The sequence below is a fragment of the Atractosteus spatula genome, chromosome 8, assembly GCF_055471065.1.
Source record: "Atractosteus spatula isolate fAtrSpa1 chromosome 8, fAtrSpa1.hap1, whole genome shotgun sequence".
NCBI classification, from domain to species: domain Eukaryota; kingdom Metazoa; phylum Chordata; class Actinopteri; order Semionotiformes; family Lepisosteidae; genus Atractosteus; species Atractosteus spatula.
In genome coordinates, this window is record NC_142713.1 from 3,536,394 (window position 1) to 3,562,816 (window position 26,423).

Below are 26,423 nucleotides of genomic sequence, written 5' to 3' on the forward strand. Positions count from 1 at the left end.
AAGGTATTTAAAATGTAAGATGGAAGCTGGTGTGCTAAAAGTGCTTGAAGCTTATATTTAGCTGAATCAGCCCAAACCCTTGTACAGTACTGCATTTTTCATTAGTCATTGTTTATAACTACTTTTCTTAATTATTGTGTGCTAAGCCCTTCTTTAAAGGAACATCAACATTAGAGCCAGGGAACTTGTGCTTAGAATTCCATTTATTTGGTTTCTGAAAAAGCAAGTTAATATTTTTGCATTGATTTGAGCTTTTTTCTCTTACAAAATATGGTGTCCTTAGCATAACGTCAATGTCTTTTTAGGCATGTCGTAGTGAGTTTTTTTTTTCAGTTTACTTAATGTTTGTTTTAATGAAAATAGACATCTAGTCAAATGGTTATAAACTAAATCTGCTGGATTATTTTTTTTTTTTGCAAGGCGTTCTGAAGAGACATACAGTAGAGCTCGACTCTGAAAAGCATTTTGGCCTTGTTATGTTAGTAAAGTTGCACAGTGATAACCATAATGAAATCCCCTACAGCGTTTTTTAAAATACGACACGTTTGCTTTGCATGGTAGTACGTTACTTTAGAAAGCATCAAAGCCTGTTTTTCATTCATTGCCTTTTTAGCTATAAGTCACAGTTGCCACGCTGCATTTAGACAGTTTTCAAAGGTGAATCCAGAAACAGCCGTTGTGAGGCACTTTGCCCCGTTCCTCCACGTCGCACGCTCTGTGAGTTTACACACCAGAAATTTGGTCACGATATGCTTTTTTTTTTCCTCCGAGAGCAGCATTATTGCTGTGAGCCACCAAAGCCCACCGGAAATAATTTTAAAAAAAAAACGAAAAAAGTGAAGAAATGACTTTGGTTGAAATCAGCGATAGTGCATTTGACCTGCAGTGTTTTGTTTCTTTTTTTAAAAAAATGATAACGACTCCCAGCTGGCACCTGTCCCCTGGAGAAAACAGCCCTTTCAAACGATCGCGCAAGCCGTGGAAGGCCTTCGGGCCTTCCTCAAGCTCCTTCCCCCCGTCCTCGAGATAATCCTGCTCGCGCCGCCGGGCGCCGGGCCTCTCTCCTCCCTCACACGTCGGTGTGCTGGCAGCGCTGCTCCCGGCTGAACTGGCTGAAGCTGGCCGCCCGATGGCGGCGCGGCACGCCCCCGGCCTTCTGCTGGGCAGTCTGGTCCTTCAGGAAGAGGCTCTGGATGAGCTGCAGCTTCTCCTTCTCCTCCTTGAGGAAGACGTCCACCAGCAGGGTCTTCTCTTTCTTGATCTGCTCGCTGATGTCCTTGGGGATGTCGGGGATCATCCAGTCCACCAGCTCGCTCAGGAACATCACCAGGTTCTGCGCAAGAAGACCGACAGGCAAGGTCAGGTCAGATCAGAGGTCTTAGCCTGCCTTTTCCCCATTACATTTTTGATTTCTTCCCTACGGTACAGTTCATAGTAGCTGTCTGACTCATGGTGGCTTGTCATGCAATAATGTCCTCCCTGGGGCGATAAAGTCTGGCCCAGGGCAGGGGTTGGCAACCCTGCTCCTCAACCGCGAGGTTCCTATGGGTTTTAGGGACCCCTTTCAATTAGCATCTCATTAAGACCCGTTAAACGCCACCGCTGTGACTTCCTCTCCAATTAGTCGGGTCAATCAAAGTCATCAAAAGTCCGAGACGGCACGAACACCTGTCACCAAGGAGGCTTCGGCAGGCAGGAGACCTCTCACGTCTGGAAGATAAAGGGCAGAACTGACTAATCCACTCCGTCACCCGCGCTAGTCCAGAAACCAAATAGGTGGAGATCTGCCTCCTGCTCCTCCTGCCCCTGAGAGTGCTCATCTGACTGCAGATTCCTGATGTTTTTCGCCAACTGACTGCGTCGTCTGCGGCGTCTTCTAAATAATACACTCACATCTACCGTTCGCACAACAGAGCCCGTTCAAATCCTGCACTAAGAAATGGTGAGGAAAACTGCCCACTCCTCAGATATATCCAAGTGTGCCAAGAGGCACTGCCCCCATCTGGAAACATTCAACTCCCCCAAAGCCAAACTTTACCTGAAACAGAATAACGAAAGCCAGGCGTGCGGCAAGGACCGACCAATACTGTTTGGAGAAGTCATATGCGTTTGGAGACCACGGAGGCTCTCTGTAATCCTTATACCTGCAATGGACAAGAAGATAATTAATAATAATTGCTTAGACTTACATAGCACTTTTATGGACACTTCACTCAAAGTGCTTTACAGGTAATGGGGATCCCCTCCACCACCACCAATGTGGATGATGTGACGGCAGCCATAGTGTGCCAGAAAGCTCACCACACATCAGCTCTCAGTGGGGAGGAGAGCAGAGTAATGAAGCCAGTTCATAGATGGGGATTATTAGGAGGCCATGATTGGTAAGGGCCAATGGGAAATTTGGCGAGGATGCCGGGGTTACACCCCTACTCTTTTCAAGAAACGCCCTGGGATTGACCACAGAGAGTAAGGACCTCGGTTTTATGTCTCATCCGAAGGACGGCGCCTGTTTACAGTATAGTGTCCCCGTCACTATACTGGGGCATTAGGACCCCACTAACACCTCTTCCAGCAGCAGCCTTAGTTTTTCCCAGGAGGTCTCCCATCCAGGTACCATCCAGGTACTGACCAGGCTCACACCTGCTTAGCTTCAGTGGGTTGCCAGTTGTGAGTTGCAGAGTGATATGGCTGCTGGCTAAAGATGGTTATATTCTACAGAGCAGGAGCACTGGAAGTTACTAGACAGGCGAGGCATGTTTACCAAGTCTTTACCTTAATCACTGCTTACAAAAACTGATAAATACTAAGTAAACAGGTTTGGTGTAGTGTATTTTGTCAATGACCCGTCAATGTACAGTAGGAAAGCTGATCCTTACTACAAGTAAACTGACGTCAAAGGATTCAACAGGGAATTGGTCTTTTGGACTGATAGACAGGCTTAGCAAATTGGGAATTATAGAGACATATTAAAAAACAAAACCACGGATCTCTGGAGTGGAGATCTCTGGGAAATCCTTGACTTAGTCCAGAAGGAGCTCCATCCTTAAGAATGCATATCGAAATATCCGAGTACATCTCTATGATCATTTTGTACTTTTACAATAGATATCCTTACATTTTGCTCATTTTCTCTGCTCTTTTTCATATGGCTTGGCTATACACTACGTTCTGCCGTACTGGACTACACAGATGTCTTGATCTGCCATATGGCTATTTAAAGTAAAACATGTTTATGGCAGTCAGATACACATGTTACAGAGTGCTGGCTTCCTGGGGCTGCTTAACTGGTTAATGACAGGCACAAGGAAGAAAGTGCATGTCTCATCCTCACTGGGTGGGCAATCAGTCAATTAGCTGCAGGTGTTGAAGTCTCCATCCTTTAAAAGCCTGTTAGTACGGTCTCAGTTGTGGGAAGATTGCGAGGAGGAGAAAGATCCCACATCTGTGGCACTAAGTAACCCAAATTGTGAAAGGAACAACCCAGGGCAGCTGCCAGAGAGAAGCTGGTCACTGGTTATCAAATGCAGGACAGATACGGCCTGTCCCACCTCACACATTTGCTCAGCTCCAGAGCCTGGACACAGAAAGACATTTAAGATTTGGATGCAATAAGGCACCACTGTCACAGAAAGAAAAGTCCAGACACCAGTCACGATACCCCCAGCTAGTGTCAGTAACTCCAAAACATACAGTACAGGGAAAAAAGTGGTTGTTGTTAGAAACTCTATGCTCTGAAAGACAGTTATAAATTATAAAATGACACAGAGTCATCAATGGTATGCTATTTCCCTGGAGCTGAGGTGACGTGATAGATACTTTATTGTCCGCTGCTGTGGAAATTTGTCTTCGGCTTCTCCCATAAAAGAACAAAACTCACAAGCAAAGCATAAAAGCCACATAAAATCACATGAAATCACAAGAATATCGTCCAAAGAATTGACAAGCTCCAAGCAAAGACAGGGCCAGTTGTAGTTCAAAATGGGACAAATAGCATTGCCAGTAATGGCATGCTGTCTATAGGATACCAATTCAAAGACTGTAACAACAAGCTGATTCTAATAAGTGGTTTTCGTTTGCTCGGAGAGCATCAAGTCGTTAACTTTTTTTTTAGGGATCCTGTCTGCAGCATGGAAAAGGAAAACAACTGTAAACAGTTCCTGGAGTGTATACACTGAAAATCTATTAAAAAAAATAATTCTAAAATATAAACCATATGGCGAAGGTTATCTGCAGGGATGTACATTAACAAATTACATGAGAGTGCGATGAGTATCAGTGGGCTTGTGGAAAGGATCTGCAGAGGAATTTAAATGGAATGGAAAGGGGGAGAAGCCAGAAAAGGCACAGGCAGGTAAAAAAATGGGCAACAACATGTAAGAGATAGAGGTGTGAATTCCGTTGATTGCTAGACAATGGGTAGGCAATGGAAGTCTGAGGACACGTATTGGAATGGAACCTCATAAGACTCAAGAATGTTTTTGGTACAGAATAAGGTCAATGCAGCTGCTCCAAGATCAGTCCTGCAGTACTGATTTTGGCACAACCAGTCCAAAAATCCAAAAAGGTCGTGGCCCAGTCTTTTTCCTATACCAAGAGATTAGAGTGTGGCAGATCATCTGGGGAAGAACACCATGCCATCAGCACAACACACCTGCAACCAGCCATCCACCACCCAGCTTGCTGCAGCTACAGAGAAACAGCTGGGCGACATCTCACTGCCACCTATTCAGAGGCTGGATGGTTTAGATACAGTATCAGCACTTCAGGGACTGTGTTAATTTTATCTGTATCACTGTACCACCTACTGATTTCATTTTGGCAGTGTGTTGTTACATTTTGCGCTGAAAAGTCAGCATAATTCTGCAATATACACTTGTTCACATTTTCTGCGATTCTTTCTTATATCTCTGTTTCAAATTTTGGATTATATCAGTTAGTTCTTGTTTTGGGTTTTGCGTATTAGTAAACAAGACTAAACATGCAAATAAACGTGCTTTCACAGTAAACAGTATAATTATAAAGAAGCTTGTTGTTTGGAAAATATTCTAGTAATATAATATTAATATAACAAAGAAGCCTGTGAACTTTTTGATTCTGATTTGAACATGAGGCAATGTCCAACTGGGAGTTTCTTTCTTCTTTTTTTCTTCCATCCTCTATTGCTTTTTCTCATCTGCTTTCTGTCTCAGTCAACGGAGACATTCTGAAAGATTGTTCTTCAGGAGGGACAAGGGAGTGATTCACCAGACCTCTCTTTCTCTCATATCACTGTGTGAATTCCTTCACTCAGGAAATAAGAAAAGCCATGGCCCAGAAGCACTGCTGTCACTCCAAACTCATCGGAACCCCTTGAGAACTTTGGAAAACTACAGGGTCAGCTTATTCCCAATACACTGTGCCAGAAAAACAGCCTTTTCCTAATAGAGGATAGGCTTTGCAGTTTCCTCTGGGGGCTGTCTAAAATGTAATCAGAATATCTCTAAAGAGAGCAAAGATGAATTTTTCCTCCTTGGCTTTTCTGGAAACTACTTGAGTGACTTATCTAACCCCCTCCTCTGTCACTAAAGTTTAGAGAGACACCCTCTCTCACAGAAACAATGAATGCTAACACTAGTTTTATATCATTAAATGACCGCATAACATAATTTTAGTGTTAGAATCACTGTTTCCTCCTTTTCCCCCAATTACTGATCTTCAAAAGAATGTAACTCTTCAGGATAGGATGTACTGCACATGCTCACAGATTACTCAGATTTAAAAAAATAGCTTAAAATCGTTCAGACAAACCACATGATTTGTAATCTGTTACACAGGTCGAAACTAAAAAACTCATCCCTGATCTTCTTTTGTCCTCATCTGTAGGCACTGTACATAAATGAATATTATAACTACCAAAGCCATTATGGTTCCAGTTTTCACTTTTATGAATTCGGTAATAAAGGATTAATAATTAATAAATAATGATTTTAAATAACAAAAATAACCCATAAGGTTCTGTTCGTGACCTCCTGCATGTTTTAAATACCCTGACATCATTCCAACAGAAGAACTGCACAATTAAGAAAAAATGTATAACAAAATGCATAACATTGGTGCCGATAACAATATGGTTGTGCAGTCATTCAGAATACCTCATAACAAAACAAACTTTTAGCCAAAAAGATAGAGCTTATGAAAGTTAGGTGAAAGGGATGGAAGACACCATCAATAACATGAGCACTGACAAGGACTTTCTAGAGATACAGCTCAGTAACAGTGGTCCTGGTTCGTTTATGTAAAAATTTACTTTGTTTTTTAGCCATGTTGTTTTAGCACATTGTACAGTGTATACATAATGTTATTCAGTTAATTTAGTGTTTTTAAAGCCACAATCAAGTGTTACCCCAGTAATGTATCTTTCATGTTCATACAGTATGAATGTGGCAAAATGAGGAGATCAAAATGATGGTGGTGTTGCAGTTTTAGCTATCGTAGGAGTGAAACCTGTGAAATAAAATAACCAAATAAAGAAAATAACAATGTGAAGTTATAGAAAATTATTGTGATCAGTAAGATTGTAATATTTTAAAAATGCTGCCAAACAACCATGCATGCAGAGTGTGAGAAAAATGTTCACTGTGCATCGCTTAAACCTTTGAAGGGAAATGCATAATTCTAAATTCTAAGGGAAAACAGTAAGAGGATGTACATATACTGGAGACAGCAATAGTTAATTAAAATCAGGTAATAATGACAGTGTACAATATCTTTAAGTTAAAAATGAAATTACTTAGCAGATGAGCAAAATGTACTGTGGTTTGTCATCAATAACTCACCCTTGATAGCATACTCATCTCGCAGTTATAAAACTGCACTCGGAAATCCCAAATTGACAGTGCTACTACAGCTGCCAAAGTATCCGCATGTCGAGGCCCTCAGGAAACTCTCCTGTGAGGCTTCCAAGAAGAAAGTTTCTCAAAACGTCACCAGGCACTTTTCCACAACTCTTTGTGTTGTAGGAATGGGTCTCTGTATCTATACTACCGAGCAAAGTTTGGGCTAATATCAATTGAATCTATTTTTACAGTATGATAATAATCCAAAACCTACTGCCGGTAGTCAAAAGGAATCTAAAAGCAGAAGCTGATGTGTTGGAAGTGCTGATATGATAAAGTTCTGATGTGAATCAGATTGAAGCAACTGGGGATTCAAACCCATGTTTGAAGAAAGAAATTTTACAATAAATTTAGCACAATATTCCCAGAACACTACTCCACGTATACAGTACACATAATTAAATGTACTGTACGTACTGTAGGAAAACCACATATAACTGTATTAAAAAAAACATTGAGCAACTTATTTTATGCTTTAATATAGTTCTGCTATTTTCTAAACCTGTATACTAAAGGCTGTTGGATGCAAACAATTATACTATAATAATATAAAATAAGAAATAATATTAAGTTTGGTATTGAATAAAGAACAGGTTTCTATGACATTAAAATAACCCAAATCTTTTGTTACAAAAACGTGAATTACAAATGCCATGCAAGAATTCAAAATGCTTTGCTGAACAAGTCTTAAGAGTTTATCGTTGCCTATGCCCACAAATCCTGTATTAACCAGCCTCCTAGAGACTCCATACTGCACACTCTACCCTCCTAAGCTACATTGGCAGTGATCAGTGCTCAATTACAAACACCCGCTTAATCTCGAAATAAATGAGGTTTCTATGCACCGCAGTTTTGTTTTTTTGCAAAGAGGACCAATACAGTATAACAAAACCATATGCATTTTCTTTCCATGTTCCACCTTAACCTTCTGCAACTGCACAGTCTGCACGGGCCTAAAGGTGGAATGCGATTTATAAAGCTCTAAATTGGCTGTACTGGAAGGGGTCAGTTCACCCTAAAAGTCAGGCACTGAAAAATGGGCTTTATCAAAAAGCAGGTAAAAAAAAAAATCAAGAAATTCAATTCTAATATTCCTATGAGCAGCATGTTCATGAGACATACAGCAAGGACTCATGTTAAGTCCTCAGCCTGATTACAGCGATGGAGAATGAGGAAAGGAGAGAGGATATACCAGGGTAGATTCCCCTAGCCTGATCTCCCTAAGGAAAAGATTATCTGGAAACCTGTTACAAATTAACTGCAGAGTTCAAAGAATCAGAACACTTTCTTGTTGAGTTACTGTACATATTCAAAGTTGTTGAGCAAATCTTAGGCAACTATAATTTCATATGTATAGTACAGGGGTTTCGGTTTCCTTCAATATAATGTTTCAAACAGTTTCTCAATTATTTTGTCTGAGTTACATGATTGCATATGGCAAACTAAAAGTCCAACAGAAACTCCAATAACTACTCTGAAATTAGTTCTTTCAGTAAGTTACACTAACCAGTTTGGAATTCAAACATCAAAAGCTGTTGAGGGAGGCCAGCACTTGACAGAATTAAGTTTCAAAGGCAAGCTACTCTTGCTTTTACCAGAAACCTGGACTTGTGTCAGGGTTTGGTTTGTGCTGACCTCTGGATATGAGCCAGTTCACAGGCACTCAGGGTTGAATTCTTAAATGGGCAATCAGACTGTTAGATGTTACTGAAAGAGCTTTTAGTAGCTAGCCTATTGTTTTATAAATATACTGAATCTTTGCTTTCAGTTCTGCCTCCCAAGATGATATTGAGTCAAATATGTCTAAGATGATAAAGAGAAAAAAAAGGTTTTGTAGGTTTTGAGAATTTTAGGCGGTATTTGTTACTGGAGTTCCTTTATATCCTAAGGAAGATCATTAGATAGGTATTTCCTCAGAATGCAAAGATTAAAAAACAAACCAATTTATGACATTCAGCAATGGATTCAGCACATTTGATGTCAATAGTTCTTAAACCAATCAGCTAGTCCCATCATTCAGTCTGTTTTTCTCTAATCTGCTGCAAGATCTTATACCAGCCTGTGTTATAATGAAGCAAGATGGGCAGCAAAAGTAAGAACAAAACTCCAGTAATATCAAGTACTGCAGTTAAATAATAGATCGGTTTTACAACACGGAAACTATGAATAAGCTTGAGTAAAATCGAGTCTTCTGTGGAATGTGGAATGACAGCAGCTGGTTTAAATCAGGCCAGTAATGTGGGGCTGGCACATGTGGTTCATGTGGTCAGACTGGTTCTACCAAACAAATGCATTATAAGAGCCTCAGAAACAGAAAACACTAAATATAAAACAAATTCCCCAAAAGCTTCAAAACCAGAGGAAGTATGCAGTGCAGTGGTGAAATATATATATTTTTTTCTCATTAAACCCTAGAAGTAAAAACTGTTTGGAAGAGGACGACACTGACTAATTCAGCTTTTTGGAGGAATAATCTATCAAATAAACATTTATGTTACCGAAGAGCACTTTGAGGCCAGACTGTGTTGAATCTTCCCTTCCATCTGTTTTCTAACCTCTTTATCCAATTCAGGGTCACAGGGGAGCTGGAGCCTATCCCAGCAAGCAACGAGAGCAAGGCAGGGTACACACTGGATGGGACACCAGCACATCACAGGACACACACAGATTCTAGGGCCAATTTTCCCAGCAGCCAATTAACTTATGAGTATGCAAAGGAACAGGTAAAGGTTTATTCCATACTGAAAAGAGAAGAAAAGAACCCAAAAGTTTCGCCTGTGGACCTGAAGACCCTACCCAAAGAAGGCTCCACAGCCGAAACATTGTGCGTCTTTTCTTCTCTTTACTTGTTCCTTTGCAGCCTATGCATGCTGACACAGTTACCTACTTGAACTAACTTTTGAGTACGTCTTTGGAATGTGGGATTAAGCCAGAGCACCTTAAGGAAACCCATGCCAACCTGGGGACAACATGCAAACTTCACACAGACAGCACCCCAGCTCCAGAACTGAACCCAGGGCCCCTGCGAATCACTGTGCCACCATGGCACCCCAGTTGAATCTTCCCACGGTATAAAACTTAACATTTAAATTTAAATTTAAAACAAATTCAGAAAAGCAAGGCTTTCTCCTACCTCAAGCCTTAATCAAAAGGTTGGCTGGAACGTTATCTGAATGTTCCTGACCAACTTTCAGTCCCTTTACTGCTTGTTCTGCATTAGGTTTACCATACAAGAAGTCTTTTTACCTTTTCATTATCCGGTAAAATAAAGGCTTCTCAAATTAAGTCTGAGTTTTTTTCTTCCAATTGTAACATTTTGACATTCAGCGTTTAAGGGATTCAGCTCAGGCCTTTGGACAAACAAATGTTGTTCATGGCATATCATGAAATGACTCAGAGTTTCCTAAGTATGACAGAAATGGAGATGACGAAATGGCAAACTCCTTCTCCAGCTTTGGGCGTTCCTATGGTACAGCTGAGCAATGTGATGGAAAGGGAAAAGTATCTTACCTGCAAACTGTCACTTCCTTGTCATACTGGGACAGAGTAGGCGCGTTGCCCGGTTTGAAATGGCTGACATTGAAGTATGACAGGGTGTGGTCAATGAAGCCATGCATGGTGCCCGTCTCACTGTACATGTACTGGTAGACCAAGCGAGGGATGAAATCGGAGGTGAAGGAGATGACGAAGGCCTAGAAGAAATACAGCAGCCACGTTTCCACAGAATTCTTTTCGTCGTGAACTTCAGACTCTCAGTACGGAGAGTATTCTTTATTCTGATTTACCTCAAACCTTTTAATCCTCTACGCATTTCCTGCTAATTCTGATATAAATATGCCATTGTACATATACCCGAACACCAGATTTAATTTCTGTTTTGTATCTTTATAAAAAGTGAAGAATGTAGAATTACGAGCTGGTATACAGTACAGTAGATGTGTTGCTCATAACGTATAAGTAATATAATTTGAAGCACCTGGTGACTGTGTTTACCATAGAGGGTTATATAGACATATAACAGGATTTCAAGACCAAATGCTGAACCTTTTCACCTGTTATCTTTATTTCAGTCTCACGTTCATCTACAGTACACCCTTACCGCTAAATTAAAGCAAAATAAATAGGATGATTTTGTAGGACTTGGTTGGAAAAGTACATCATTGACTTCTTTTTCTTCAGTGCTGTAGATCTGCCTGTCACACACATACAGTAATTGTATGGAAAACAGTTTTCAATCCCTTATCCAGAGGCTAACAGTGATCTGAAGAAACTTTGATTTCAAAGTCAATACTGCTAACTGGTATTCAATAACCTGGCTTGGCCATAGCCTCTACATAAGGTCTTGAAGTGAGGAGATTACAATAAAACACATCTCGTTCTCTCCTTCCTTCTAGATAATGTTTGAAACTACATGCTGGTACTAAGCAGCTTCCTTTGTCCACCTTGGGGTGTCTGTCTTTTTGATGTACGTCACTCGAAAAACTAACTCTTATAATTAACACTTTCAGGTTAATTATTATATTACTGGCAAACTCTGAAAGAGAGCTTTAAAAGAGCCACGGACAATATTTTACCTGTCTTTCTGCAATGTACGCAGGGCCATTATTGTCAGGATAACTGTGACAAAACATAGGATTACTGCAAGAAAAGCTCTTAGTGCAAGAAAAAGTATTAACCTAGAAAAGCCTGATACTAGGAGACATTTTTGTCCAATTGAGGCCCTTGATGCCGTGATGAAAGGCACTATTATAATGTAATAATGCTAGTAATAACAACTGTAATTGTTATAACTATGATATAACAACAAATACTGCTATTGATATTTTAGAAAGTAACAGGGACATCAATTGACGGCAGGCAGATGATCACTTACATTTATAATGACAGAGAACTTGCCCATGCCACTGAGAATGTTGTACCAGATTCCTGAAGAGGACAGAAGAGATAAGAAGAATATATCAAGAGGTTCACGTTATAACACACCTGTCATTCACAGCCACCAGATAACCATAACCAAATCTTTTCCATACCCAACCATTTGGTGAATATAAAGATTAGTACAGCATATTTGCGGAGATGAACTGCTAATAATTAACCACCAGGACGTAATCTATAAAATTTCATACTATTCATTTGGTGTCAGATATCAACAGGGCAGTCCGTCAGAATGTGACAGTACAAAAAGTATACTGTACAATACACTGAGATTAATCAAGAATCCAGAAGAGCCGTTTTACCAGAAAAAGACATTGATCCAGAGATAGTGATGACTCCTTTGGGAGGTTTTGGCTCAGCTCACATAACCCATATGCCCACCGTCAAGACTGATTAGGAGTTAGAGCACCCCAGTTCTCTGATGACTTGGGGAATCAGTGGAGACACAGCACACTGAACACGTGTGGGATGTCCTTGCCTGATCCCACATGAGTGTCCTGTGAAACCTTTCTAGGGCTTTTCTCTAACGGGTCCAGTGCATTGGTCTGCGGTCCCTTTCGCAAGGAATGCTGCTCTCCGACACAGAAAGTGTAAGAGCAGGACGGGCCTTCAGGTGCCAGAGGGCGATACTGTATAATACTATCCTCATTCCCATCTTGCCAGTGCTCTATCTACTGTACCTTGCATTGCCTAACCCACTGCTTTAGCGATTAACACTTATTGCTTCTATTTAAATATAATGGCGAGATGCGATTATTCAAAAACCTCAGTTCAGGAGAACTGGAGTTTCTAACAGCCCAGTAGGATTTGGCACTTAAAGTGACGAACACAGAGTTCATTTGTGGAGGACAAGTTTATTTGAGCAAAACTGCTTTACTTTTTCCCAGGCAGCGAATCCAGGCTGCTTCAATGTTTGTTAATGTTAGAAATTGAGTGGGGAAGGTTGGCTGCAACATACTGGACTCTGGAATCCGATTAGAAATCAGTTTGTATGTGTTGTGATTTGCCTGTGACTTTGTAGAATAAAGCTTTGCCTTTTAAGATACTGGAAGGCTTGCTGATTTCTTCACCACCACATTGTTCACAGGAAATTAAATATGTCACATGGCCTCACATAGTATTTCTCTGCAAAGGAACAAGTAATAGGTTTATTCCATGCTGAAAAAAAGAAGAAAGAGAACACAACGTTTCGGCCGTGGAGCCTTCTTCAGGTGTCACCTGAATAAGGCTCCACGGCCGAAACGTTGTGTTCTCTTTCTTCTTTTTTTCAGCATGGAATAAACCTATTACTTGTTCCTTTGCAGCCTACGCATGCTGACGCAGCTACCCACCTGAACTAGTATTTCTCTGTGCTGTTTTCTTATTTAACTATGATAAATTTATTATATTTATTATATGATAAATTTATTATATGATAAATTTATTATCTTCACACTGATGTTGGGGATGACTAATATTTGACTTATAGTGTGTAGCCTGTATTATCTACTGCTACTACAGCTGTTACAATATCATGAATAATCCTTGGAGAATTTCAATGTGTTTCTTCAATCCTGCAAGGTAAAGACACACACTATAATTTTAACAGTGGACATATGGGTTACCTGAAGAATCAAAAATCTTGATGTCATATAAAGAGCCCAGTAGGATTTGGCACTTAAAGTGATGAAGAATGCAAATTCTATTCAAAAGAAAGGGTTTATTATTTGAAACCAAGCGTGCAATTTAAATAAATACTATGACTACTAATAATAAATTAGTTGCTGTGTCAGACTGTCAAAAGAGAAATGGTTTGTTCAAAGTCTTAACTTCTGGCCAAACACAATCCATCAGTGTTTCAATACAGTAGGGTCTTGACATCTGCAAATTTAACAGTAATAATTCCTTACACTTTTATAGCACTTTTCTGGAAAGTGCTGTACACTCAGAGTGCTTTCTCAAAGTGCTCTGCAGGTAATGGGGACTCCCCTCCACCACCATCAATGTGTAACCCCCACTTGGATGATGCTATGGCAGCCAAAATGCACCAGTACGCTCACCACACATCAGCTATCAGTGGGGAGGAGAGCAGAGTGATGAAGCCAGTTCATAGAAGGGCTCCTGTGTAATTTACAGTCATTTCCTGTGACAATGGGCTTCAGAGTTCCTTGTTCAGAGATTGTGATGTGAGTGAGAAAGGATATAAATCACTGCAGAGCAATTAGATAAACCCAAACAATGCGCCATACCAATATCCTTTGCTCGCACAGCGTCAGGCCTCCTGAGCTCCGTGACGAACTTTTTGGCATCGAGGCGGATCTCTATGATGTTGTTCAAGAGGGCAAAGAGAGGAGCCAAGGGGAACGAGGCGACGAAGAGGGAGACGAATCCGAACTGGATGACTGGACACAAAGGAGAGAATCGGAGGTTAAAGTTCGTGGCTTTCTTTCCAAAGAAAACCAAGCGTTCTCTATGAAGGTGTTAAAGGGCACACTGGGAGATGTTCAACGGTATATCAATAACAGATCCATCTGAAAATGTCACGTTTTACTGATAGTATTCAGTTTGTTCAAAACTGTCAGTTTTGTTCAATCGTGCCCATTTCCAAGGACAGTGGATCACGTTCTCTTGAAACAAACATGCATCTACTCAACTGAAGCAAGGCGGAGCCCAGTTTACAACAGCATGCTGAAAGATTACATGCTGTCCTGAAGATCATTCACCACAAACTCCACCCACCCATTTATTCACCCATCCACTCTTAAGACACTCGTTCCTGGTGAGAAGCACAGGGCGCAAAGTGAGACCGCAAAACATGATACAATTATACAAATACTGGAGCACCAAAAAATCGCTGTTTTGATATATCCTAGAGTGTATCTTAATAATAATAATAATAATAATAATAATACTAATAATAATTGCTTAGACTTATATAGCGCTTTTCTGGACACTCCACTCAAAGCGCTTTACAGGTAATGGGGATCCCCTCCACCACCACCAGTGTGCAGCCCCACCTGGATGATGCAACAGCAGCCATAGTGCGCCAGTCCTCTCCCCACACACCAGCTATCAGTGGGGAGGAGAACAGAGTAATGTAGCCAGTTCATAGATGGGGATTATTAGGAAGCCATGATTGGTAAGGGCCAATGGGAAATTTGGCCAGGATGCCGGGGTTACTCTTTTCGAGAAATGCCCTGGGATTCTTAATAACCACAGAGAGTCAGGACCTCGGTTTTACGTGTCATCCGAAGGATGGTGCCTGTTTACTGTCTAGTGTCCCCGTCACTATACTGGGGTATTAGGACCCACATGGACTGCAGGGTGAGCACCCCCTGCTGGCCCCACTAACACCTCTCCCAGCAGCAACCTTAGTTGCTTAACCTTAGTTATACCCCTAGAAATGGTACAGTTATAGTGTGTGAATTATTTGCTGATACTTTTGGCACCTAAGTAAAGAAAAGTGCTTCTATTTAAATACCTAAATGTTTAAAGCTGGGCTCCACCATGTCTTAATCCATTTCATAAAACTGAGGCTGGCAGCTGCTCTGAGAAACACATTTCTGAACTGACCTTTGAAGTCAGCTGTAAGAAATAACCACGAATAAAAGTAATGGTTACTGTTATTAACATCTTATTTATAGTAGTGAAACAATAGCACCACATTATTTTTGATGCTTTGTTACTTTGCATGTTATTGTTCATTTTGCACATGCCTCAAAAATAATGCAAAATGAAAATGCAAGTGTAGTCAGTTTTACTAAGAATTTTCTTTGTGTGGGGTATTGAAATCTCTCATTCATCACTGCCTATACATTTAACAAATATTTTAAACCCTCCTTTTTGTAGAATAGCTAAATGTAAGAGGAAAATCACTTCAAAAGTCATGTGTAGTTCTATTTGAAAGGATACGGTTAATGGTCTTAATTCTGCTATTCAACAGCATTTAATCCATCTCTTCATTCATTTTCTTACTGCTTTATCCAAATCAAGGTCGCGGGGGGAGCCGGAGCCTATCCCAGCAAGCAACAGGCGCAAGGCAGGATACACCCTGGACAGGACACCAGTCCATCACAGAGCACAGGCACAAACAAACATTCTCACACAAGGGCCATTTTTCCCAGAAGCCAATTAACCTACCAGTACTGTACAGTATGTCTTCAGACTGTGGGAGGAAACTGGAGCACACTGAGGAAACCCAAATGAGAATTTACAACACAGCGAGACAGCAATGCTAACCACTGTGCCGACGAAACAGCACTTTCTGCTGTTTTTAATGTAAAAACATAATAAATAAAAATAATAAAGTAATTCATTTTGTCACGAACAGACTGAACATTTTCAGCCCTATACTTAGTACTCTCCAATACTTTACTGCTGTAAATGTTATTTTCCAAAATAAGACAGAAGGAATGAATGAGAAAGGTATAATTTCATAGTTCGATTACATATTTTTAATGGTTGATAGGGAAGTGGTGAACAAATCCTTTTGCTTCTATTGTGTGTCTAGTGCGAAAATCGAAGATTACAATAGGGAATGTTAAAAAAAGATCCATGCTGCAACTGTGTGGATGAGCCCTTTAAAGATAATCCCATTGGCCTTCCACCATTCAGAAATGTGTAATCATTCCCACAATCATTATTCATTTGCCTGTTTTTTAAGTGATCTCCTGCTCTTCTTTACAGCAAGTTTTTCTTGAAGTAAACCACAGAAAGCATTTGTAATCTGTAAAGAAGTAATCTAAGCATTCCACTTAAAGAGAAATGTGCCTGTTATTAATCAGATCTCAGTTTTCGTAACAGTGACTGAAATGTAAGCATTTTACTATGTTTCTTGGTACAACTGCAGTTTTGTTTAACAGTTTGAAGTAAATCCTGTTCAGATGTATCAGGCATTTTAACTATATTTGTTTCTTAAAACTGCTGTCTCAAGATGACTACAGTAGATGATTATTAGTTGACTCAAAAGTCTGAAAGATTACGTCCCTGTTAACAGTGCTCTCCAAGATTTTGTGAAGGAAATATGGTTCGTTCTTTCCTAGCGTTAATCCCGCATCAGCAGGGTCCGCTTGTCGGCACGCCCGTCTCCATTTGGTGGTTTGAACCAAATCTTTGAGCTGACGTTGCCATTAAATGCGACCGAGAATACTCCAACCGGCGCGTAGCTCCACCTGCCGTCGGAGTGGGGGAGGAGAACAAAGTAATGTAGCCAATTCATAGAGGGGGACTGTTAGGAGGCATGGGAAATTTGGCCAGGACGCCAGGGTTACACCCCTACTCTTTTCGAGAAACACCCTGGGATTTTTAATGACCACAGAGAGTCAGGACCTCGGTTTTATGTCTCATCCGAAGGACGGCGCTTGTTTACAGTATAGTGTCCCCGTCACTATACTGGACCATTAGGACCCACACAGACCGCAGGGTGAGCGCCCCCTGCTGGCCCCACTAACACCTCTTCCAGCAGCAGCCTCAGCTTTCCCAGGAGGTCTCCCATCCAGGTACTGGCCAGGCTCCCCCTGCTGAGCTTCAGTGGGGCTGCCAGTTGTGAGTTGCAGGGGGACATGGCTGCTGGCTGTGAAGGAAATATGGTTAAATCTTTTAAATCCTGTATTACTATATCCCTATCAGTGTCGGGATTGTTACTTTAGAGCTTAAATTCTCTGTATTGTGAACTGTGAATCTGCTGTTAGAACAGGGAGTTGTTTTCATTTCTCATTAATGATTTTCTTATGTTCCTGCACTAACTTCCTAAAAACATGTGTCTGCACTCCACTGCTTGGCTTTTATTTCAAAGACCATTATTCCATGTTTTTACTATGTTTTGAAGTCATCACTTGTTTAATATTATCTTGTTCTTCGTGTACTATATTATGCATTCCCAACCTTGAACTAAAATACATTCTTATTGTGTTAGGTTATGATTTGACCATAGCTTAATTACTGTATGTGACTACCTATGTAATTTACTTATTTATAAAATTGTGATTCTTTTACAACCTGTGGCTACTTCATATTCAGTAAATCACCTTGGATAGATGAACCTACTATATACAGTAAGTTATTTTTAATAACTAGAATAATAATTTGTCTTTGTAAGGATCTGATTATTACAATGCTATTTTTTGGGGGGAAGAATGGAGAGTAAATCCATCTTTGCTTTGATCAAAGTCCATGCTGAGAGTGTTATTGCAGCTACTTTATGGACACTAGCCTAACCATCCAAGGTCTACCAGCCTCGACAGCCAGCAAAGAGATTTGTTGGATAATAAAGAAGAATTGTATTCACTACTCTTTCTATATATACATTTCTTTATATACTATACATAGTTTGCCATGCCATATTCCATTAAATACTGTTTGCTGCATGGAGAGAACACTTGCTTCATTCCTGATCCATATTACTAGATGTTCATCTGACATTAATATTGACAATTTGAAATGCTGCTCAACAGCATTTTAGGTGAAAAGTAAACTATTGCAACTATGCTGTTATATTGAACAGGTTTTAACAACCCTCTCACCCTTATTATTTGAATTACAGGCAATCCCTGGGATAAATAACATTAACTTCACACAAATATGACTTTTGTGAAAACACCATGAATGCATTAAAAAAATCTGATTTGTAGACATTATTATAGATATGTATACAAAAGTTTGAAGTAGTTATGGCCACGTAGTACTTCTGCTGTTTAATGCATGAGTCATTTTTTTTTAATTTGTAATGCAGAATTCAGTGTATTCATTATGTTACAAAACGTGTTCATGTGAGAATTGGACAGGGACGTACAGTCATCAAAGTATAAAACAGTGTGACTGTAAAAGAACTGAACTAGACAGAGAGGGTCTACTCTCAGGGAGTTAAAACAGTTACTGTAGGTCTCAGGTGACTTGGAGAGACTGTTGAAGTTTTTTCAACTAATACAGAGAACTACAAATGCACAGACAGTTGCTGTGTCAGACTGTCAAAAAAGAAAGTTTATGGCTTGACTTCTGGCAAGATGTTTCAAACCCACAGCTTTCCAAACCAACAACCATTTGAATGTACGAACAGGATCACTGTTAGTGAGACCTTAGATCAGGGGTGCCCAACCAGTCGATCGCGATCGGAGTGCTTGCCAGTCGATCGCAAGAATGATTGGCAAAAAATAAATGGGCTACTTCACTCCTTTTTTTCAATAGCCTAAAAATTCATTCAGTTCTGTGCATGTAATGTCATACATTTTACTGCCCTTGTGTGTGTTTCACCCTTGTCGATTGGGTTGTAAAAGTCTTGTCCCTGAGTGCTGGCTGACGCTGAAAAAGAGGCTACAGGAGCTCCGTAAAAAAAGACTGTTGTGTGCGCTACCCAAGAACGTTCTCTGGGTTATTGCCACACAAACTCCACATTTCTTACAGCGCATAGTGGAGTGAAACAGACTGGCCGTGACAAATTCACCAACTTTTTGATAAGTTTGATTGCCTATTTGATAGTTGTAGTGTTTGAGCGAAAATTACGAAGCAAAGAGCCCGAAAACTTACCGCTACCACAAGGAATGGGAGCATGATTTTTATTTTGTACTTTTGCGTTCAAATCTGCAATGCTAGCGTCTACACGAAAAAGGGTCATATAGAAAACAACATTTCAAAACTGCACACAACACGTATGATGTGGACTTTCCCGCTAAAAGTGAGTTGCGGAAAAGAAAAGTGGACAAAATTTAAATCTCAGCTCGCAGCAGTCGGTTTTCACGAGGCCTGATACAAGAGGGAAAGCGGCAATCATTCGTTCCATGTGAGACACGTCCTGGCTCAACACAACAAGTCATTCAGGGATCCAAAAGTAATAAAAAAAAGCATTTTCTGAGGCTGTTGACTTGCTGTTTTGAGATTTCAAAAACAAACATTTTTGGTGAGGTTCAGACAGCTGTTGCCTGAAATCAAAGAGGTTCTCAAGTCATCTAAACACAGTGAAAAAGCCCAATTAGGATTACCAGTGGCTTCTGGATTTAGCATTCCTCACAGACTTGACTGAACTGCTAAATGAGCTGAACGTCGAGCTGCAGGGAACAAAATAAAAATGTCATCGACACGATCAGCAGTGTCAACGCGTTAAAAATAAAAGTAAGCTCCTCAGTGCCAATACTCACATTAAGGTACGATATTTTTTTTTTCTAAAATGGGGAACATTACTGGTTCACTGTAGCATGAGTCACTTGCTTTTTTCTTTGCTGTCATTTTAGCGATGGGTATCGTTATTGTACTGATGTGCCCAGAGTGTGTTTTTTTAAGGTTGGGCACCCCTGCCTTAAATGGATGCTGGGTAAATGAGTTAGCCTAGTGTGTTAATCTCTGTGTTAATGCACCTCCATTCATTACACTGGGTTAATTATTATTATTAGCATTTTGTTCAGGCAATTTAATAAAAATACGTACGACCTGGTCTCAAAAGAAAAAGGTTCATATACAGTGTCCACACACAGTTGTTACCCCTGCACTATCAAACTGTTAAACTCCCAGCCTCTCTCAACTACGATCTGAACCTCACGGTGCCTTCTTTCTTACCAAAAACTCAAACACACATTGAAATCTACCTCTACCTCACATGTCTAAAAGCTCACTCCCCATAATTTTCTATCCTTTATTTCATTCTGTTGATGCACGTTTTTGCACATAACCTGTTACGTTTTTGTTGTTTTGCACATTGCCTGTTGTCTCTGTCTTTCTTTTGTTATACAATTGTATTTTTGTTTTTTTTTTTCTTTGTACTACTTATCGTCCGAGAGCTAACTAAATAGCATTTCGTTATACCATATACAGTACCTGTATATGAGTATAATGACAATAAACTTGAACTTGAACATAGAGCAGGCAAGCTTTTCCTTGACTGCCTGCTCCCTATAGGGTTAAGGGGGAGTCTTTCCATTAGCACCTGATTAAGACCTGGGCAGCACAGCTGTCAATAAGACGTCACCACTTATTGATTCTACTAAGTCATTAAGGTCTGTAATGGACATGAAAACCAAAAGGAATTGAGGCAATTGGTGGTACCATGTGACTTGATAGCTTACAAATATAAATACGAGACAGGTTATAGAAGAGCTTTCTTTGAACAATATTGGGCCATATGGCCATACAAGCAAGATTTAACGGACTAATTGCCTTTCATTTCTATCAGCCCACTGACTCACACAAATGTCCTCTGTAGCTCAAGTCCAATCACTCATCATTTAAGAAACAGAAACTGGATGGTCAAAGCATTTAACCATTTTGAATGATTTATTTTTATTATTTTTTATTTATTCCTAAATATAATCCCCTTTGGGGGACGGCACCTTTCACTTTTCTTTCTTTCTAGCTCCTTCTTCGTCTTCTAATTTAAATGAAGGACGTTTGTAGATACAGGTGAGTGTTTATCTCACTCAACAGATTTGCTCCTTCAAGGACTTCTTCTTTATAACCAGACACCATCAGTGAATTGTACTGCTTTGGGCGATGGGTCTGACAGGACATTTCTTATTTTTTTTACCCCCCTCATTTCCACTTTCTTTGCCTATTTTGTTCAACACTTATCTAAAAAGCACTCTGAACAGAAATCATTTTCTGTTGAAAAACTGTTTTTGAGTATTATCTAGAGAGCCCACCGTGAGAGACAGGTCGGTAGTCTGTTATTTTGCTTGCTAAGACACAACCAACAAGGAGTTAAACTAAGTATTAAAAGAGATGAGTAAACTCACAGTCAGAGGACACAACAGGATGCTTGTCAGCGCAAGAAACGGGAAAGGTGATTGTCTCTAAAAACACTTCGCAATTATTTGGGTAAAAGCCTCTTTTTTTCTAAAAGGTATGCTTCAGAAGTTCACTATGATGGTTTCTACTCAACACCAGCAAAACACATTCTTTAGAAGACACAACCTTTCAGGATATCTAATCTGCCTTGTGCTCATCACTCCACAACAATTTGCTTCAGGGACCAGAACCTATTGATTTTTTTTCAGCCCCTGGCATCTTTTACATAACTGACATATTTGGAATGCTCATTTTTGGTGAGAGGCTATTTGCTATTTTTTTGTATTGTGTCTTGAAAAGAACTGCCATTTCCTCTGTGGGTGACTTATCTGATGGCTTTTGCTCCTGAATATGAAAATGAGGGATCCCATTGGAGGCAGCTTTAGCACAAAGAAGCAGGCGAAAGGCAATAATATTTCTGCATACCAAGTATACCACATTCAGATAACTAGATTTGTTTATATTTTTTATATATTCTTTTTATATACACAAAGACTCACTTCTGTTGACTTATACCGCATTGAAACATTTTATATTTCCTACACCATTAATGTACTGTAGCTGTATAGAGTAAATATAATATATGTAATATGAATAAAATATATAATATAAATACAATATACATGTATAGAGTAAATTATACGTGGTTTTTAACAGAGATGATTATATATCTGCCTACATTTCAACATTTCTCTTTTTCTGAGCTTTCTAAATCTGAGTGCCCGCCAACAGTAGCTTCTTATCTTTTTGTGTATTTTGGCAAAACAAGAATGTGTTGCTAAAACCCAGCCTGAGTGCTGCACAATAGCCAACATGCAGGTAATGACAGAGAGTACCTTGTGTGCATTAAGGCTGATAAAATAGTTACTTCTTCAAGATCATCTTACACCTGGTATTAATAATAAAAGAGGATCTGTTCGAAATTTAAACTTTAAGCGATATTGGGAAAATACCATTTTAAAAATGTGGCTTGTCTCTGGATTGCAATCTTTTTAAAAGATAAAAAAAATAAATATGGTGTTTTTTTTAAACTTCATCCTAGAAAGTCAAGTTCAGCCTGTTTTTTAAAAATGATCTTTGTGAAAGTCAAACTGTCCAATCTATTAAAAATTACCTTTCTGGAAATCTTAAAAAAAAAACTCTTTCAAAAAATTAAGCACAGTTTAATTTCAGTTACTGTGCAGTATAAATGGCTATAAAGCCATTAATATGCACCATCCACATGGTAGAGTACAGGATTAATGGAATGTGTTTGTTATCGTTTGTACATCGGTTAACTTAAACTGCACACTACACTAATTGCAATTTTCAGTTTTATAAAAAAGCAAAAGGTGCCTCACATCGTGCTGCGCACACACGTTTTCACATGCACGAATTCTGGATTTGTCTGCAAGACGTTTCTAGTCCTTTTCAAGAACGACTAAAAAAGTTCAGACTGCATACTTTTTTGCATTATGGTGCAGAAGGTGCTGATTTTTAAAGTAAAATATTAACGCAGCGTGGAAAACTGAAGACACTGACCAATTCTCATTAAATTCAAAGGTATAAATCAACACCCAAATTTGGAAAAACCTTCAGCCGTTGTACTCTAGGACAGCAGCTTCTGCCTTTGAAGTTGGAGCACTGCAGCAGATGAAATGCCACTGAAGGCCTTGTAAATTCCAGCCATTCTGGATGACTAAGGGGATACATATTTTTTTTTATCATTCAGATCACTGCCTGGAGAAGTCTTGGAGGGAAAATATAAACTGGGCTCTAACAATCAATCAATGCCAACAAAAAATCCTGAAAAAGGGTAAGAAAACTGCAGGCAGGGAATGAGAGTGGGAGAAAATATACTTTAAGAAGCTACTTCAAATATATCCACTCCAAGTTTGGCAAAAAGACTCAACAAAAAAAGGTCAGGACAGTTTTATAAGACACTGACTGCATATTTGTTAACAAAAAGTAAGAAAGTAAAACAATAATAAAAACAACTGCCAGCGGTTTGGATATGTGAGTTAGAATCCCCAGCCACCTCTTAACAACGAGAGAGGGGGTTACAAATTTAGAAGCAGTGAGGCCAGGCATGCACAAACTGAAAGCACTGCTGAGGACACTGAAATAGAAAAAATCCCTTGGATTTTCACATAAATTTGATCCGTCGTGTTCAATCCATCAATACAAATCAATTGATTTCCGCCTTGAGTGCTGCGGACGGTCCCCCATGTAACCTCCCAAAGCTCCCTGCTGGGGGATGAGCTTTGTTCCCCTGGTGCTTATCACACCTCGGATCTTGTCAGCTTCAAATGTGTAATCTCTTCGGTGTGCCATTTGGAAAACCCTCACAAGGCTTCGCATTCAGATCAGGTACAGTCTAGTAGGGATAACCATGACTGGAATGAAGGTTCTGAAGGTAACACTCAGCATTATTATTATGGACAAAAGTCTTGCTCTACATCATTATATTGTAATATACGGTACTAAATATGCCAAGGCATGGTCCCATCTATGGGTGCTAGCAAATAAAGGTGTTTGCAAGGCAAAATACAGAGCCACTGCCTCTTCGGCATTTATGTCCTTCTGCAAAACCGCCGAAATAAAAGAACACCTGTGACACCCTAACATACAAAGGAAATGCATGTTTGTCACTTGTAGGTCATCACAAAACAGACACACACACACGTGCTGTTTCGTTCAAGACCCACGGCTCGTGTCTCAGATTTTCTAATTCCTCGAAAATGTTGAGCGCTGCATCCGTACTCGAACACCCGGACACAGCAATTCCCCCCCCCCCCGCCAAATCGAAAAATAAACCACCTGGTGATTTACCAGCAAGGTTCAGGTCTGTATCTGTTAACGACAGGTGACAGATTTGGGAATTACACAAGTAGAGACGGCTTACTCATTTCCATGTATTCGGGAGTTAGGCCGGTAAATGGTTCTAAGTTGTAATCCAAGTCCCACTGTCTGGACAGTCTCTGATTGTCATCTGTTTCCTCGGGAGCAGTGCCTTTGTCCCTCAGCTTCCGGTACAGTTTCTTGAGCTTCCTAGAAACCAACGGGGGAAAACAAGACAGCCGTTAGAACCCTCTAACGGGGGTGAAGGAATCCATAACCGCCCCGAAGTCAAAATGTCAACATTCCTGACGGCAGGAAATTAAGAGCCGTATCCATTAGCGATTATCACAAGAAGACCCCCAACCCTTTCTTGCCCAGCCTTAACGGGCTTTCGAAAAATCGGAATTAATTAAAAAGGCATGCCTCTGGTATGTGGCTTGTTCAATGCTTAGCTTTGACCTGTAATTGAGAAGCCGTTATAGTGTTTCATTAGACAGCCCAGCAGTTTAATGGATCTGTCGCTGTAAGTGAGTGAGCAAAATGAAATGTCAGGCTCGTGTCTGAGGAGAGGAGTTAAAAGCTCTACACTGTACTTTGGTAAAGTACTTTGGTATTGACCGGTATTGGCATTTGTGTCACATTATACACAGTGTTTTCAACACTCTTTCCTTTGTTTTATCTAACAGAAAACACTGCCTGCTAAAAAGCATTTTAAGCATTTATAATTACATGTACCCCGTGCTGTACATGTCTATACATTCACACACACATCTGGAAAAGTTTGTCCCACATTCCCGTGAGAACCAAATTTATTAGAATATACTCTGTACAATATTCCTGGTTCTCTCCAATTTATTCATGGAACACATTCAGTAAAAAGCAAGGTTCATATACAGTACAGTTGTTTCCCAATTTTAGAGACATACTGTATAGTTTTTCTGTATTAATTCTGTATTTTCTGTATGTAATTCTGTATTAATACGATTTGACCTAGACCAATGTTTTTTTTATTTTGAAAACAGCAGATGTAAATAAACATTAACAAATCAGTTACTGTGGTTGTCTTTAGTAAATACCTTATTTTTTCTTCTCTTTACTGTTTTTTTTTTAAAGAAAATAGGCATACAGTACTACAATTTACAGGTCTGGGACTGTGTATGAGCTCAGTATGAAAATTAACAAATCGATGCATTCTGTACGCTATACCAATATATGTAATCTTTTCTAATATTTATATTTTTGGTATTATTTATAAAGAAAATAAAAGAAACAATTCAGATATTTATTCAACAGGAAAAAACGGAGAAAAAATCTTCTGGGAATCACAGAAGTGCAGGCGTAACTGGAGCTGACAGAGCGCACATATGGAATAAATCAGTCTTTGTTAAAAAATCATTTAGAAAGTGGGAACAAAATCGCTGAAACAATCTCAGCATTCCTTACACCACAGACAATGAGGGTGGATGCTTTTCTCTTTACCTTAGTCTCCTGTAGACTTAAAGCTCCCTTGATTCAAATACCATTAATCTACACAACACAGATATACAGTTTACAGAATTGTGTTTTGGTTTTATTTAAAGAACGTATTCACCTGTATCTTTAGCACTTCACAGCAGCTTAACTTCCCAGCTTTGTCTGGGATTGTAACATTTATGCATTACTCTGCAGGTATCAGTTGTCAATTCTCTCACACCACTATAATTAGCTGGGGGGTTTTGTCCCAGAACCAGCTCTTATGTGAAATAATGTGAAATTACCCATCAAACTTATTTCTAAATGTCCACTGCAACGCTTTTGACAAAAATTCCTATTCCTTTCGCAAGTTTGAAAAGAAGCACTTGGTGAAATTAAGTTGACATAAGACTTCCAGATACTGCACTAAATTAACCTCGGCTTGCGTAGTGCTGTTGTCACAGAAGCTTCTATGCTAGCCCTGTGGGATGAACTTGACCATTTTTCCAGATGTCACAGCCTCAGCTAACAACTCCACATAGTCTATTTGAAACACGGAAACATGATGTCTCTATTGCAGTTATAAGAGCAAAA

General features: G+C 39.7%; 1 protein-coding gene across 1 annotated transcript in view; it reads right to left on the reverse strand.

Moving 5' to 3' along the window:
• Positions 1 to 1,069: 1,069 nt before the first annotated feature.
• Positions 1,070 to 26,423, reverse strand: part of ano2b (anoctamin 2b) — a 121,886-nt gene continuing 96,532 nt past the window's right edge. The window contains exons 21-26 of the mRNA XM_088923468.1: positions 24,442 to 24,587; positions 14,039 to 14,191; positions 11,749 to 11,801; positions 10,386 to 10,567; positions 2,039 to 2,144; positions 1,070 to 1,333 (exon numbers count right to left, since the gene is read on the reverse strand). Coding sequence (XP_088779594.1) covers positions 1,070 to 1,333; positions 2,039 to 2,144; positions 10,386 to 10,567; positions 11,749 to 11,801; positions 14,039 to 14,191; positions 24,442 to 24,587 — 904 coding nt within the window. The remainder of the gene's footprint in view (positions 1,334 to 2,038; positions 2,145 to 10,385; positions 10,568 to 11,748; positions 11,802 to 14,038; positions 14,192 to 24,441; positions 24,588 to 26,423) is intronic.